General features: G+C 41.3%; 1 protein-coding gene across 3 annotated transcripts in view; it reads left to right on the forward strand.

The window, feature by feature from the left end:
- The window catches only part of VPS13B (vacuolar protein sorting 13 homolog B), a 2423697-nt gene that overhangs the window by 412512 nt on the left and 1997378 nt on the right, over positions 1-13807 (forward strand). For all 3 annotated transcript variants that reach the window (XM_069220546.1, XM_069220545.1, XM_069220547.1), the window contains exon 13: positions 1779-1970. In XM_069220546.1, the coding sequence (XP_069076647.1) occupies positions 1779-1970 (192 nt within the window). The remainder of the gene's footprint in view (positions 1-1778; positions 1971-13807) is intronic.

The following is a 13807-nucleotide window of genomic DNA, read 5'->3' on the forward strand; positions in this document are numbered from 1 at the left end:
TAGTACACGGTGTGAAAGGCAGGCCGTGTAACAAATCTACAGCTTCTCTATAAACGATAGATGGGAGCTTTTTAGGCCTTCTGGACCTGAAAGGAGACATGTATGGAAGTATGTTGTATGCATTTTTTGCAGGGCTAGAGTTCATTACACGAAAGCAGGAATGTCTCAACACGTTCCACACATTCTGAACTACAGTCATTTTAAGCTTTTTATATTATGTTTCTGTAAGAAATGACTAACGGCAAATGTATGTGTTTAATTTTGCTCTGCAGATTCTGCATTTTACTCTGCATGCAACCATACTCTGTGTTTCAAACAAAGGAGCAAATTAAAGGATTTTAACTTTTTGAGTGAAGAGTAACTGTGTGACCCTGTATTATAAGGAATAAAACACTGCCTGACCCCCCCCCCCCCCCTTGAAAGGGTATTTTAGGCTACCGCGGAAACGGAACTCTACTCTCGGCCTTATGCTCTGTATGGACCCTGAACCCCTTGATGACGTGTAATATGCTTATAGTGTACAGCAGGGGGGTGCTTTCCCACCTATATTGTATATTTCTTTGGTTACATGCACGGATTAATGTTCCACTCATTGGAAGGTGCTGTGTACCACATACTTGAGGCGGTACCCGTGCTCTGAGCTTTTATTTCCAGAAGATAGGAAATGAGGAACATGCCGCCAGAGCGCTTAGCTCGAGGCGCTGCATACTTTACTACAATTCATCTCTGTTGGATATTTTTATTGATTTTTCCAAGGACAACGGAGTTTCGTATAAAGCCATACATTTCTTGCGGGAACGTTAAAATATCATAAAACCCAGCGGAACTAAAACAGCTGCTGTAAGCAAAAAACAACTATTGATGAACACAATGGCATTGTATTTTCGTTTCCAGAAGCATGAGGAAATATCCGGAGTCTTCCCATAAAAATAACTACAATACTTTCCACCAATTTGGCTTCCTTCTGTATGAAGGAATGAGAGGATTTATAAGACCACCGCTGGGCCCTCCTAGCCCCCAACACCTCCACCCACCCCCAGCAATAGCTAGATCTGCACACCGGGCCGGATAGTTTTTCCTCAGGATAATAAACGCGCGTGTGTGTAAGCGCGCACATAATCACAAGTGAGTATATAAATATATTCCTTCACAGAGACAAAGGTATCCCAGAACAACTGTGGGAGAAGTGATTTGTGCATGTACTTTACACTTTCAAGGTACACTGCGTTATGCAAAAGATGCTCTGCCTCCTGAAATAAAAAAAACAAACTGCAGTTTTCTGGTTTTAAAGACCATTTCTTAATTGAAAAATGCATATTTCAAGTTCTGAAAGATAATGTGGCTCCTGGGAACCTAGGAACATCACATTTGACAGCATAAGCTGAGCACTATATCCACCAGCTTCATCTTGACCATAACTTTTTTTTTTTTCAGCACAGTTGCCTGTCCCATTCCGTTTCTAACTTACAGTTTTTAGACTGCACTCTTCTGCGGGGAGCATTCCATTTTTTTTTTTGCAAAAAAATTATGCAGACCTACATTTTTTTGGGAATGACACAGAAATTATTCTGCTGACTATTCAGGTCAACATATGAGAGTGGTATTTTTAGGACTTAAAATAGTATAATATATATATACTTAATTGCAAATTGTTTTCAGTAATATTACATTTTCAGGTAAACGTCAAGTGTCCTGTAGAAACTACTGGGGAAAGAAGTCCATGCGCTTTATGAACTAGATAAACTATTTAACGTACTATTCTTCATACCCCTTTTTAGGTTCTATAAATCAGCCGGACCTGTCCATGGGCAGGCCTGAAGAGTTGGACGGCATCCAAGAGATGTCCACGAAGCGCCTCATTGTGGGTCCCATTGATCTCCGGTTGGACAGTAGTGCAGTCCACAGGATCATGAAAATCATAGTGTGTGGACTGGAGCATGAGTACGAGCCATACAGCGGACTGAAGCCAGGTATTTCACAGCTACACCTTTCCCTTTAAGGAAAAGTTGTTAGCAAATTTTGGTCAGTTCATTGTTTGCAAGAGTTCGAATTGCTTTGTGTTTGTAAAAGCGCTACGATGCCAATGTGTTACCCACTTTTTTCGGTTTTGGTGTAACTTATTGTGTAACATGCTTCTTGTAGAATAGAATACGAACTGTGATCCATCTACTCACACTGCACTTTTACAAGTTTATAGTTGGATTAATGTGAATATATTTCTGAAAAAGTTATTTTTTTCAAATGTGTGCCCTGCAGAGATCATCCTTGTTAGCATAACATCAAATACCTCACAAACATTGAGCAAGTGACAATTGCCAGCAATTGATGCCAGAAAGATTAAGTGCAGTACAAGGAAACATCCATCAGTTGTTTGATCAAACGAAAATGCCTGTAAACGATATATTGTTGGATAAATGACCAGGCAGCAGTGTAATTAACCTCTCCTTGTAATGAGAATGGCTATTTAAGGAGCTCAGACTTTGTAATACCAATATCCAATCGCCGCACATGTGGCCATATTTTAGCCCCCGCCCCCAAAGAACAATTTCCCAGCATGTTCCACTGAAGTTAATTAGTTGCAGTAAAACGTAGTACTTTTAGTAGCCTGTGGCCAGTTGTCAAATGCCTTTTCATTTAGCTGAGAGAGAGAGAGAGAGAGAGAGAGAGAGAGAGAGAGAGAGAGAGAGAGAGAGAGAGAGAGAGAGAGAGAGAGAGAGAGAGAGAGAGAGAGAGATACGTCATAGCTCAGCTCCATAATTCCAACACCATGTAATCAAACAGTGACTTCATCATCAAGAGTTTGTGAGTTATTAAATATCCGTAATTTAAATGCTAATTTCAGTTTTAAACATCTGTCCTTTAGATTAAAGTTTGTGTAAAACATTTTATGAAACTGAATGTTATGCTCGGGTATTCCAATATTGGCATTTCACCAATCAACCTTTTATTTTTATAATATTATTGAAACATGTTGCAAGGTCTGTGCAGACTGTAAAATGAAAGAAAACCTGAAAAATGTCTGCTTCCTTAATATTTCCTATTTAAGACACTTTCTCCAGCACAGATATTTAAAATAGAATGTTCGAGTGGAGATATATTGAGCTGTTTTACTAACTGTAGTTTTTTGTATAAATGTGGATGCATGCACACATTTTGTGTGTGGTGACCACTACATGTCTATACATTACAGCATATTAACTAATCTTAAATTGTAGTTACAGAAATTAAGAAACGTTTTAATATATTCTTTGTGCATATGCTAGTGGCTTGATTTACATATATTTTTTATGAATAGAATAAACCACACCCCATAGAAACGTCATTTATTAGTTCCAAATGTTAGGCACAGAAGCATTTTCTGCATATTTCTCACATAGGATGCAGATATTTGCATTACTTGATGTACCAGATAAAGTGTAGAAATGCACGTTAGTGTGAACTGTATCTCTGCTTATACCTTATGAGCACTGGTTATTCTTTGATGAAGCACTCACCACCATGCACCACTAAACCATCAACCATAGGAGCAATCCTGATCCTCAGTGGTCCATGTGGTGGTCCACAGTAGTTAATGTAGTTATGCGCTCTCATTAGAATCTGCTTGTGTATGTAGAGAAATAGAATGTGAATGCAGAAGCACTGTTCATCTCACACCACATCCCAGAGATTTCAGTATGGTGCTTTCTTTATCTTTTTCACTCTATAACAGGCTCACATCTCTTGATTCTCTGTTACTCCTCATTTGCTTCCTATTTTCAAGCAAGTCATCTTTAAATCCCTTTTTTTGTGTGTTGCACTTTCCCTCTCTACTTGCAATTTAACTTCTAGCGCTATAAATTAGATCGTCCTCAGCTAGATCTGGCCTTTCCTCTGTGTCAGTCTTGTATATGTGGACACTGCTTTTCTTACCAGGCAACATATTACACATAGTGCCTGAGGTGCAACAGGCATACGCGCCCAGTTTATGCACCCACACCTTCTACCCAGGGCAGAGTGGTATTATAGAAGAGTTCGCAGACGCTTGTGCAGCCCCTTCTGTAATATTGATAGCGCCATCTTCAGAGGATGTTCCCTCACCTGCATTGAGGGCATGAGAGAGTTCAATGTACATCTGGGGCATATTATGGTAAGATTGCAGAGGCAAATAGGCCACTAGAAGGTACACTGACAGTGTGCCACCATTTTGTGGTGCACTATCATGGCACCTTTCTAAGCCAGGAACTCTGGAGGATGGAGGCCCCAAGACATCCAACTGCAGGCAGGTGCTGTCAGTCATTGCTCCTGTCTACCAGGGGATCTTACTTCTCTCATTGAAGTGAAGACAGTAGCACATTCACTGTAATAGAGCGCACTGTACTGTGTGTTGTGCAAACTTGGACAGGGCGCCTAAGACTAGCCTAGTCGTTGGACTACTTTTCCAATAGCTCTTGGATGATCATCTTTCTTTCCGCAGGGCCCATAAAAAGCTGTCTTTTCAACTCTTATTAATTCCTAACATGAAAGAAATCCACTTGTAATCGTTAGTGATCTGGATGATCCTAGACTTTTGTAAATTATTTTTTTATTATCATCAAGTGTGCCACAAGCAAATATCTGTATGTGTGTTTGCCACATGTTAATGGGGCCACAACGGCACAGTCCTTGTATATTGGTACAAAGACTTGGTTGTGGGACTATCTTCCTAAAGTTTATAGCTCATGTTATTGATTATGAAAGCTATATAATTAGTGTGTTTACCTAAGAGTGATCAGAACAGATTTGTGCTGTTTAAGCAAGTCTGAGGTGCTGATCATTTTTTTTGTGAATGCCAATAGAACGCAGTGCCTTAATAGAATACACTTGATACTCGACCAGCACTTTCACTTTTTAATATATTTAAATGTTTTCGTTTATTCGTTAGTTTTACTACAATTATCCACCCCGTCCCACTACTAACAGGACAGCAGGCACTTTCTTTCCCTTGTCAGTGAGAGGCCACAAATATGAGCTATTTTATGAGCGTTGAAATGGGAGAGTCACCTGCAGAAAAGAGCCAGGAAAAGGCTGAAGCTGGATTTTCTAGGCAGCTGCTTGCTTCTGACTTTCCTCCCCTGACAGCGAGGCAACCACGGTATGAGCCCGGGGGTCCTTGCTTGATGTGACTGCCACAGATTTCGCACCTGCTCTTGCACGTGCCTGGCATCTTTCAGAGCATCCTCCAGTCTAGAAAGTCTTGAAACTGAGACTTCCTGTGGCCAGGTGGATCATATGGAACAGGTCACCTGAAGGCCCTAGTCAGGAAACCTGTATACCATGTAGCTCACGTATGCACTGCTGCTAGATGGGACATAGAAGTATTAAAAAGTATTTTCATTAAGACTTCAAGTAAGACTAACATATATTAAATGTTCCCATCCAACCTTTACAGCGGTTAGTTTACCAAATAAATACCCTGGCAGGGCGTTATAGTGACCAATCTATCCCAGATCAGCAAACTGTGGGCCGCTAAGATATAGTATCAGTGTATGCAGGTTGGTTTAAGAATATTTTTTGAGACTTGCGGAGGAGTGTGTTCCTACTCACATTCGGCTCACTTCTCTTAGAAAGTATCCCACTTAGCCCTTAATCACCCTACTGCCTCACGTACTACACCAGTAAGTGCATCACACAGTGTTTCTGTCGGCATCAAAACACTTGTGGGGCATGCCATCCAAAGGATACTGTACCCGGTCACTGAATCCCAACCATATGTCATCCTCCAGTTCATGTTAGTTAAAGGTACCTAGATAACGTAGTTGAATACAACAACCTTGTTTGTAGAACATATGTGTACGTACTGTGATGGGGTCTGCTTGTGCTAGCAACAGATAACGGAGGCTTATTGTAACCCATGTTGATGCTGCTCATCTTATACATCTGAGGAGGATGAATGTCCTGAGGAGGATCTGTGACCACTGAGTCATCATCTAGGAAAAAGTCTAGCTTCTGGTTCAAGAATCCTCTGGCGCACAGTTTTGAGGCACTCTAGAGCCAGCGTGTTTTTAAAGTTTCACTGTGATGTTCTTTTATCTTACTTACATTCTGTGACTGGTAGAATACTATTCCTGTATTTTATATTTTTTTATTTTTGAACATACACTTTTAGACCCAGTGATCACAACTCACTATGTTTCGAAGGGGCCTCTGTTACCCTTACCTTCCCAGGTTTCACTTCCAACCTAGGTGAGGTAGAGACAGTGTTGGGATTTTCTCTAAATATTGTATTTTTATTTCCTCAACCTGCCTCTTTTAGGTTAGACCACAGTGAGATGAAACATACTAAGTTTGACTTCGCAATTGCTGTTAATTCTAGATGGAGATGCCACGGTGGCGTTTTCTCTTAGAACTATAAAGCTTCCAATAAAAGTATTTTTCATGTCACACTTAGTCAATTTTTCGGGCTACTGTCCCTCGACCCCTGCAGTACATTAAGGCGAACTCACTGGCTGCTGCTCTAGAATTTTTTATGTAAGGGTATTGGAACTTTGTGCTCGTGCCCACTAGAAAACACCTTCTCTGCCATAAAAACTACAATGTTGAGAAGTAGATTTGTCCTACAACAAATTTAATCGCAACAGGTGGTGCTACCCTTCGTTTCCTGCTGAGTGCTTCGAGTTGACTGCTTCTGGCTGCCAATGCACTGCTGAAGAAGTCCTTCATAGATGGCACACCTAGAAGCAGTGGTTTATTTGTAATTAAAAACGTGCCAGTTCCCAAAACTCACCTTTGAAACACACGGCTGCTGCAATTAAATGTGCAACACAAAAGGATGATGGACGGAGTGCTGACATTTTCCAAACACTCAGCCCCCCCAGTCACAGATCTGGGTTTAATCCATTGTTCTTTTGCTCACCATGCCACCCCACTTTGAACCCAGCCATATTCAAATCCATCTTGACCCTGTTCCCCATGGGAACAGTCCAGGCAGACCTGCCAGACTCTGCCTGGACTGGAAACAACCATCCTGGTACCGGTTTCAGGGTATCGCCCTTAATCAGCCAGGCTAGCTTCAATCCCTTGGCCACAGTGAGCACGGGATCCACGTCTGGGCATACCCTTCCCACCTAGGGCAACTTTAGCAACACAAAAAGATGATGGATGGAGTGCTGAAACTTTTCAAACACTCACCCCCAGTCACAGATTTGGGTTTAACCCATCTTTCTTTTGCTCCCCAGTTTGGACCCAGCCATATGCAAATCAGTCTTGACCCTGTTCCCCATGGGAACAGTCCAGCCCGAACTGCAAAGCCAAGCCACATGTGCGAGCATAGACTAATGAGGCAGCATAATCCTAAAGCCGTCTCAGGCCTCTTTAATCCATTTACAGCCGTTCCCTTCCCTTTCAGCTCACTCTTGCTGCTTTCTCCCTTACTGACACTTTTTTGTTTTTCTCTTCCACCATCTTTCCTATACGCATTGTTTGCTAACAGTAAATGCCTCATGCAGAAAAATAAGTGCCAGCCGTCAAACATAAGTGCCTGTGCCCCCCACTGGAAACCATTGGCTCAAATTAAGCACTGCCTAGAGATGGTGAAGTAGTCACATTCTTGTGTTACACATTGGCTCAGGCTCCAATAAATAGGAAAGATGTTTTGAGTGAATAGCTTTCATTCACTACTCGCAAGCAAGGTCATTTTTTTCACTGGCTGATGTCTGACAACGGGGTTCCTTCATAATTAAGGATAACTAATCCCCCAGTGCCCTTAAAAGAAGCAGAGGAGGACAGACAGGGGGAGGATGCAAGGGAGTTAACATATTCCATCATTTATTGTCCACACTATGTAATACCAAAATCATAAGCAGCAACTGAGAAGGCTCACATAGGGCCAGATGTAGTAAGCTGTTTGCATGGTGCAAACTGCGAAAATCGCAGTTTGCGCCATGCAGACAGCCTTCTGCGATGCACATTCACAATTTGCGAGTCGGTACCGACTCGGAAATTGTGAATGCGACTCGCAAATAGGAAGGGGTGTTCCCTTCCTATTTGCGACTCGCATCATAATTTGCAGTTACCACCAGTGTCACACTGGTGGTAACTCATTCGCAAAAGGGAAGGGGACCCCAGGGGACCCCTTCCCCTTTGTGAATGTTGCCCAAAAGGTTTTTTCAGAGCAGGCAGTGGTCCAATGGACCACTGCCTGCTCTGAATAAACGAAACCAAATGGTTTCGTTATTTTTTTTATTTTGCAACTCGTTTTCCTTTAAGAAAAACGGGCTGCAAAAAAAAAAAAAAAAACTGCTTTATTTAAAAAGCAGTCACAGACATGGAGGTCTGCTGACTTCAGCAGGCCACCATCCCTGTGAGTGCAGGGACTCGCTATGGGGTCGCAAAATGCGACCCACCTCATTAATATTTATGAGGTGGGTCTTTGCGACCCCATAGCGAGTCGCAGATGGTGTCTGAGACACCGTTCTGCATCCGCATTTGCAATTCGGAGTCGCACAGACTCGCAATTTCCGAATCGCAAATGCGGAAGTTGCTACATCTGGCCCCTAATCTCTTGCCCCTTTGTGAAAGAAGCTCAGTATCTCAAACCTGAATATAATAAATAAAAATGGAAAACACCACCCAGACCAACTCCTTATATGGCCTAGAACTGTGGCGTCTGCACCTCTATCCTGTAACAATAATAGAAAGTCTCTGGCAGCTGTCTCTTGTGTAATAACCTGCATTGTACAGTCCATTACTGGCCTTAATCTGGTGAGGTGCCAGAGCGAGGTGGTCAGTCCAAGGGTGATCAGTTCCTTTTTCAAAGACTGAAGTTCTTGTCTCCTTTGTTGGGTTGCCCAAGACAAATCTAAGAAAATGTCAATCCTCTGGGTTTGCCACATTAGCTCTTTGGTTTTTGTGTCTGCCTTAATCAGTTCCTTTCTCTGTCTGGTAAAATGCAAGTTCTCTGTAACAACCCCATTCGCAGTGGTGAGGAGTATGATCACTCTTTGGTCGGTCCTGCATCTGAACGGGTGGGAAGGCCCCAAAGACCTCTGTACTGAAGAATGACAACAATAGTGATAGAAGCACTCTGACTCTGTACACTCAAAGTGTGACTCTTCTTGGGTAGTGTCTGCTCTGGAATTTAAGAAATGGCTCTTGTCTCTTTATCTAGCTTGGGAGGCATTATTGATTATATTACATGGGATTACACTAGTTGTGTAATAATGTACCAGTGTTGCTGGAGTTAGTAAATGTGGGTGCTTTCCATCGTCGCCCTGCAACTCTGTAGTGTTGAGGTGATGCTGAGGGTACAGAACCGTTGGGCCCCTTGCTAATTGACTCCAGCCTGAGTCTCTCGAAAGGTGCACTTGGCCTCTTCAGACTTAACCACTGGGTTATGGCTTAATCCCATACATTGTTAAGTCTATTAAAATAATTATTAGTTACTTAACCTTAAATCCGTGTTCTGTGAGTCTTGGGTGTTGAAGGTGAGCTAGACTAGCAAACACCTTGCAAAGCTAAATCCCAGTCATTTCATACCATTGCAGATTCCCGACATGGGGAAAATGATGAGGACTGGCATGGTGCTGGGTGCCATGATTAACGTTTACAGGTCCTGCCTATTTAAACTGGAGGTGACATGAGAAAGGAGAAGAACTATGACAACTGAAGGCCTGCTGCAGTATGAATGTCATGTCATGCCTTCAAATTACTCCAGCATCAGAAGATCATAAAGAAAGTAATGTGACCGAACAAGAACATCAAAAGAGTAGTGCCTGCCCTTAGAAATCTTATTGAGGTCTTGATTAAGCTGCTGCTTGACATTAAGTTCTCCCCCTCTCCAATACCTCATTTGTCTGAGAGTGAGTGACCATGTCAAATTTGAGCAGGCTGTTCTATAGCCAGAAGAGGAATTTACGTTGCGCTCATGTGATGCTAAAAAGTGTTTTGACTGTCGTGGGAACATCTGATAAAAGATACAAGGTCTTGGAGTGTAATAATTCCAGCCCTGAAATCCTGAACAGATGTCACTGTTATTGTTACAAGAGCATATCCAGAATCAAATAAATATCAGATAACTTTGAGGTGCAGAGAAGGGATGTCCATTGTACCTACAGAGTTTGCTTTTGTAATAAAACCCTTAGCCTGCTTACTTGGTCCGCTTCTGCAAAATAAGGCAATTTCTCTAGTCCTGATTAATCAATGGTCTCAATGTGAGCATGTGACCTGCTATTATATTTTAAAAACGCTACAAGGTACTATACACACCCTTAGGTCTAACTCGTACCTCCTGCACAACTATTACAGTGACTGGCTATACCCACTGAGAATGCTGCTGCAGAGGAAACAGCACACATTTAAATATCTGGGTATGCAGGTGTATCATAATGAAAATATTTTATTTGAAGAGAACGTCAGAAGAGCGCTACTTACCCACATTAAAAGCTTGAAATGTAGATCTTATCCCTTGCATGCATGTTTCAGGGGCTACAACTGTAGTTGACACCTTATTTTTAAAGTTGACAAATTGGTTGGCAGGCTGTACAGGATACCACTGTTAGTAGTAAAAGTAAAACTCCATTGCAGTAGGTGTGGACAGGATTTGTGGAATCTTCAGCGTCATCGTGTCTCAGCACAACCACAATATGCTCAGCACAACATAACTACAACATGTTGTGTGCTGTGCTGTAGAATTTACAGACGTCTTCACCAGGAACTGAATTGTAGGCAAATGTGTAGCCAGTGATAATGTGTATCTTGTTACTGGCATACATTAAAAGAATAGAATGGTAAAGTTAGTTACAGATTTAAGCTCAAGTTGGGGAGCTAAATATCCTTAATATACCTCTTTAGGGTTGCTAGGGATTCACTGAACCCAGGAATGACTTCTAGGCGACCTAGTCTCGAGTGACTAGTTTACTACCCTTTCATAAGAGAAATGTTTGCTGTACTAATATTTCAGGGTTAGCAAAATGACAGAATCATGAAATAATCCAGAGACTGGTCAAACTGCTGTCCTGACGCGCCACCAGTATGCAGTGTACTAAAAAGACTGTGGTAGAAATGGTGGGTGAGGGAAGTTCAATATTGATTGACACCCGAATGTCAAAGTAGACCAAAGATAGATCTAAACAACCGAAGCAGAAGAAGATGGCGATAGATGGCAGCTTGAAAGGGTATGTATACAGGTTAAGGAATTATCCAGATTTAAATTAATTAAATATAATTTTATCATAGTGTGTTCATCACCTATAAAGAATAAATATGGACGTCTCAAAAAGTTAACATAGATGGAGAAAACAAGAAGTATTTTTCTGTTGGATGCGTGAACATTTAGTATGCCAAACAACCTGGGGGAACGTTCCAGATTCGGTATCAAAAAATGAAAGTCAGAGTTGGAATAAACAATTTGCAAAAATGCCTATGAGGATATGGGAAAAAGCTTTCGTACATATGGCCCTATGTGAATTAGGTTGGTGTTTATTCTAGCCAAGATGAGACTAGCTACGAGCTGGAGGAATGTTAATGGACCTATAGATACTTTCTGTATGTAAAAGATATAAAAAATGAGCATATGCCCTATTAATATATATGTTGAGAAATTAAAATAAGGGCAAGTGCAAATTATGCTATGCTGAACTCAACCCTTTAGCGGTCGGGTTGCAATTTGACTTTTTTTGTAAATTAGGAAACCTACCAAGTTAGACTTTCTTTTCTCAGGCATCAATGTGGTGTTTAATATCACACAAGCACCCCGAAAACATAGCTGGCGTTTCAGTCTGAACATTTTCTTGCAGAGAATGTTACAACCGTAAAACATTCTTCATTTGCAGCCTGGCTAAAAAGCTTGATCCATTAATTTATCCTGTTGAAGATATATTTCCATATCTCCATCTCAACTGATTTCATTTCAACATTCTTCGGACAGAGGTAATAGAGCCTTTCAAATGGCTGTTGCCTTTGTAAGTACTTCTACTGAAATATTTTAAACACGGGCTTGAACATTTTAACAGTTATTCCGCCCTCCACATTTATCATTGTAAAATCCCCCCAGCCACCTTGTAAGCTTCAGGAATGATAAAGCAATTTATCAACACAGACATAGGTGGTGTTGGGGCAGCATAATCCATAGATTCAACAGAACGTACTGCCAGTGCTGGTGATGCCAGTTCCTGTCCCCCACCCCCCCCCCCCACTCACTCCACCCACCTGAGGCAGTGGGATTCAGAATGTGCCAGGCCATTATTTTCTGTATTTTCCATATCCTTTCTTCAAATTTGGAGGGAAAAATGATTGATGCTTCGTCCAGAATCCCCGCGTTTCAAGTCTAAAGTTGCAGTCAGCAGATTTTAGCTTGATACCCACATGCTCCATGCCTGTGGTGCCTAGAGGCTGAGCGTTGTGTGGGTCTGTGTCACCTTATGCATCCGAAGGCAAATCTGGAAGCTTGTGGCAAAGCTATGCGTGGCCTCTGTGTCGTCTCTCTGTGCCACCAGTGACATCACTCATCCTCCTCAAATTGGAGATTGGGCAATCAGTAAAAATATAGTTTCTAAAAAAACAAAAAAATAAAGCAAGAACCACGAGGCCCATTCTGTTTTGCATGTGGACCCTGTCCAGTAACTCCAACCACAACAGTTCAGTTTTTCCTTCTTTGGGTGCAAAACCCAAGCAAGTATTTGAAGACAGACAATTGTTACAAATATTTGATATACAGCCAACATTGTCAGCTTTTGATCTGCCTTCTGTTGCTGAGTCGTTTATCAGCGTGAGTCATGCCATTGCTTGCAGGAGTGGTGCTCCCAGGTTTGGGCTACAATCTGAGCCTGTCCCTGCTTTGAACTTTAACTTTAGCTTTGCTGATAAACACGACATCTTCAAGAATTTGAACTCATGTGAGTTTCTAAACCAGCCTTTGAGAGGAAGTCATTGTGTCCCTACTATCAGAGCCAACAGTTTCAGATTTGTTGCCAGCAGCGTTTGTCATGGTAGTGGTGGAACATTTCCAACTATTCCTCATAGATCTCTCATTGATTTTTTTTAAACCTAGTCTAAGCAAAAGGTGTCCTTTGCGTTTCATATGAAGATACCACAGTCCAAAATCTACTAGACAGAATGTTTTGGCCAGATTTGATGTCCTTTTAATATCCTGCTCTTCTGCTTTGATTTTTAACTCCATTCGCTGCTAAGCATTTCCCCCTGGAATGCTAAGCCTTTTTTGTGCTATTTGCCATATTTTGCACATATGCTGCTATAATTGTTTTTCAACATAAGTTATCCAAGCCAAATTTGAGTCCTTTTTTCTCTCAGCATAATTTGGATTTTAATGGTACCAGCGTTTGCAGATTCCACTAGAGGAGACCAAGAAAATAGCAGGATTATAGCTACTTTTGGGGTATTTTGTGAAAAATGGGGAACAACTGCTGAACAAGAAGAATGGCATCAACAAAAGGTTTGGCGTCCTAAAATCAACATCTTTCCAGCTCCAGCTTTCAGAACACGGCAAACAGAATTAAAAAAATACAATTTATTTTTTGCCATTTTTCAAAAAGGTAGACCATTTTCCATAATGTTTGTGCTTTCAACCTACTTCCAGTTTGTATTGGAAATAGGTGTGAAGTCCATGTGTGATCCTATAAAGCTATACATTTTTGAAACTGAGACAAAATTCTGAAATCAGCAAGGGGTTACTTGTGTAGATCCTTCAAGTTTTCACCAAAGAAACTAATGGTTGAAATGAAAAAATATTGAAAATGAGTTGGAAAAAAAGCCCTTTGTGACATTTTCATCTGTAGCATTTTTTCACGATAGAGGAATTTACAAAAGCAATATAATGTTACGTCCTCTACACCCT

The sequence above is a fragment of the Pleurodeles waltl genome, chromosome 2_2, assembly GCF_031143425.1.
Source record: "Pleurodeles waltl isolate 20211129_DDA chromosome 2_2, aPleWal1.hap1.20221129, whole genome shotgun sequence".
NCBI lineage: Eukaryota > Metazoa > Chordata > Amphibia > Caudata > Salamandridae > Pleurodeles > Pleurodeles waltl.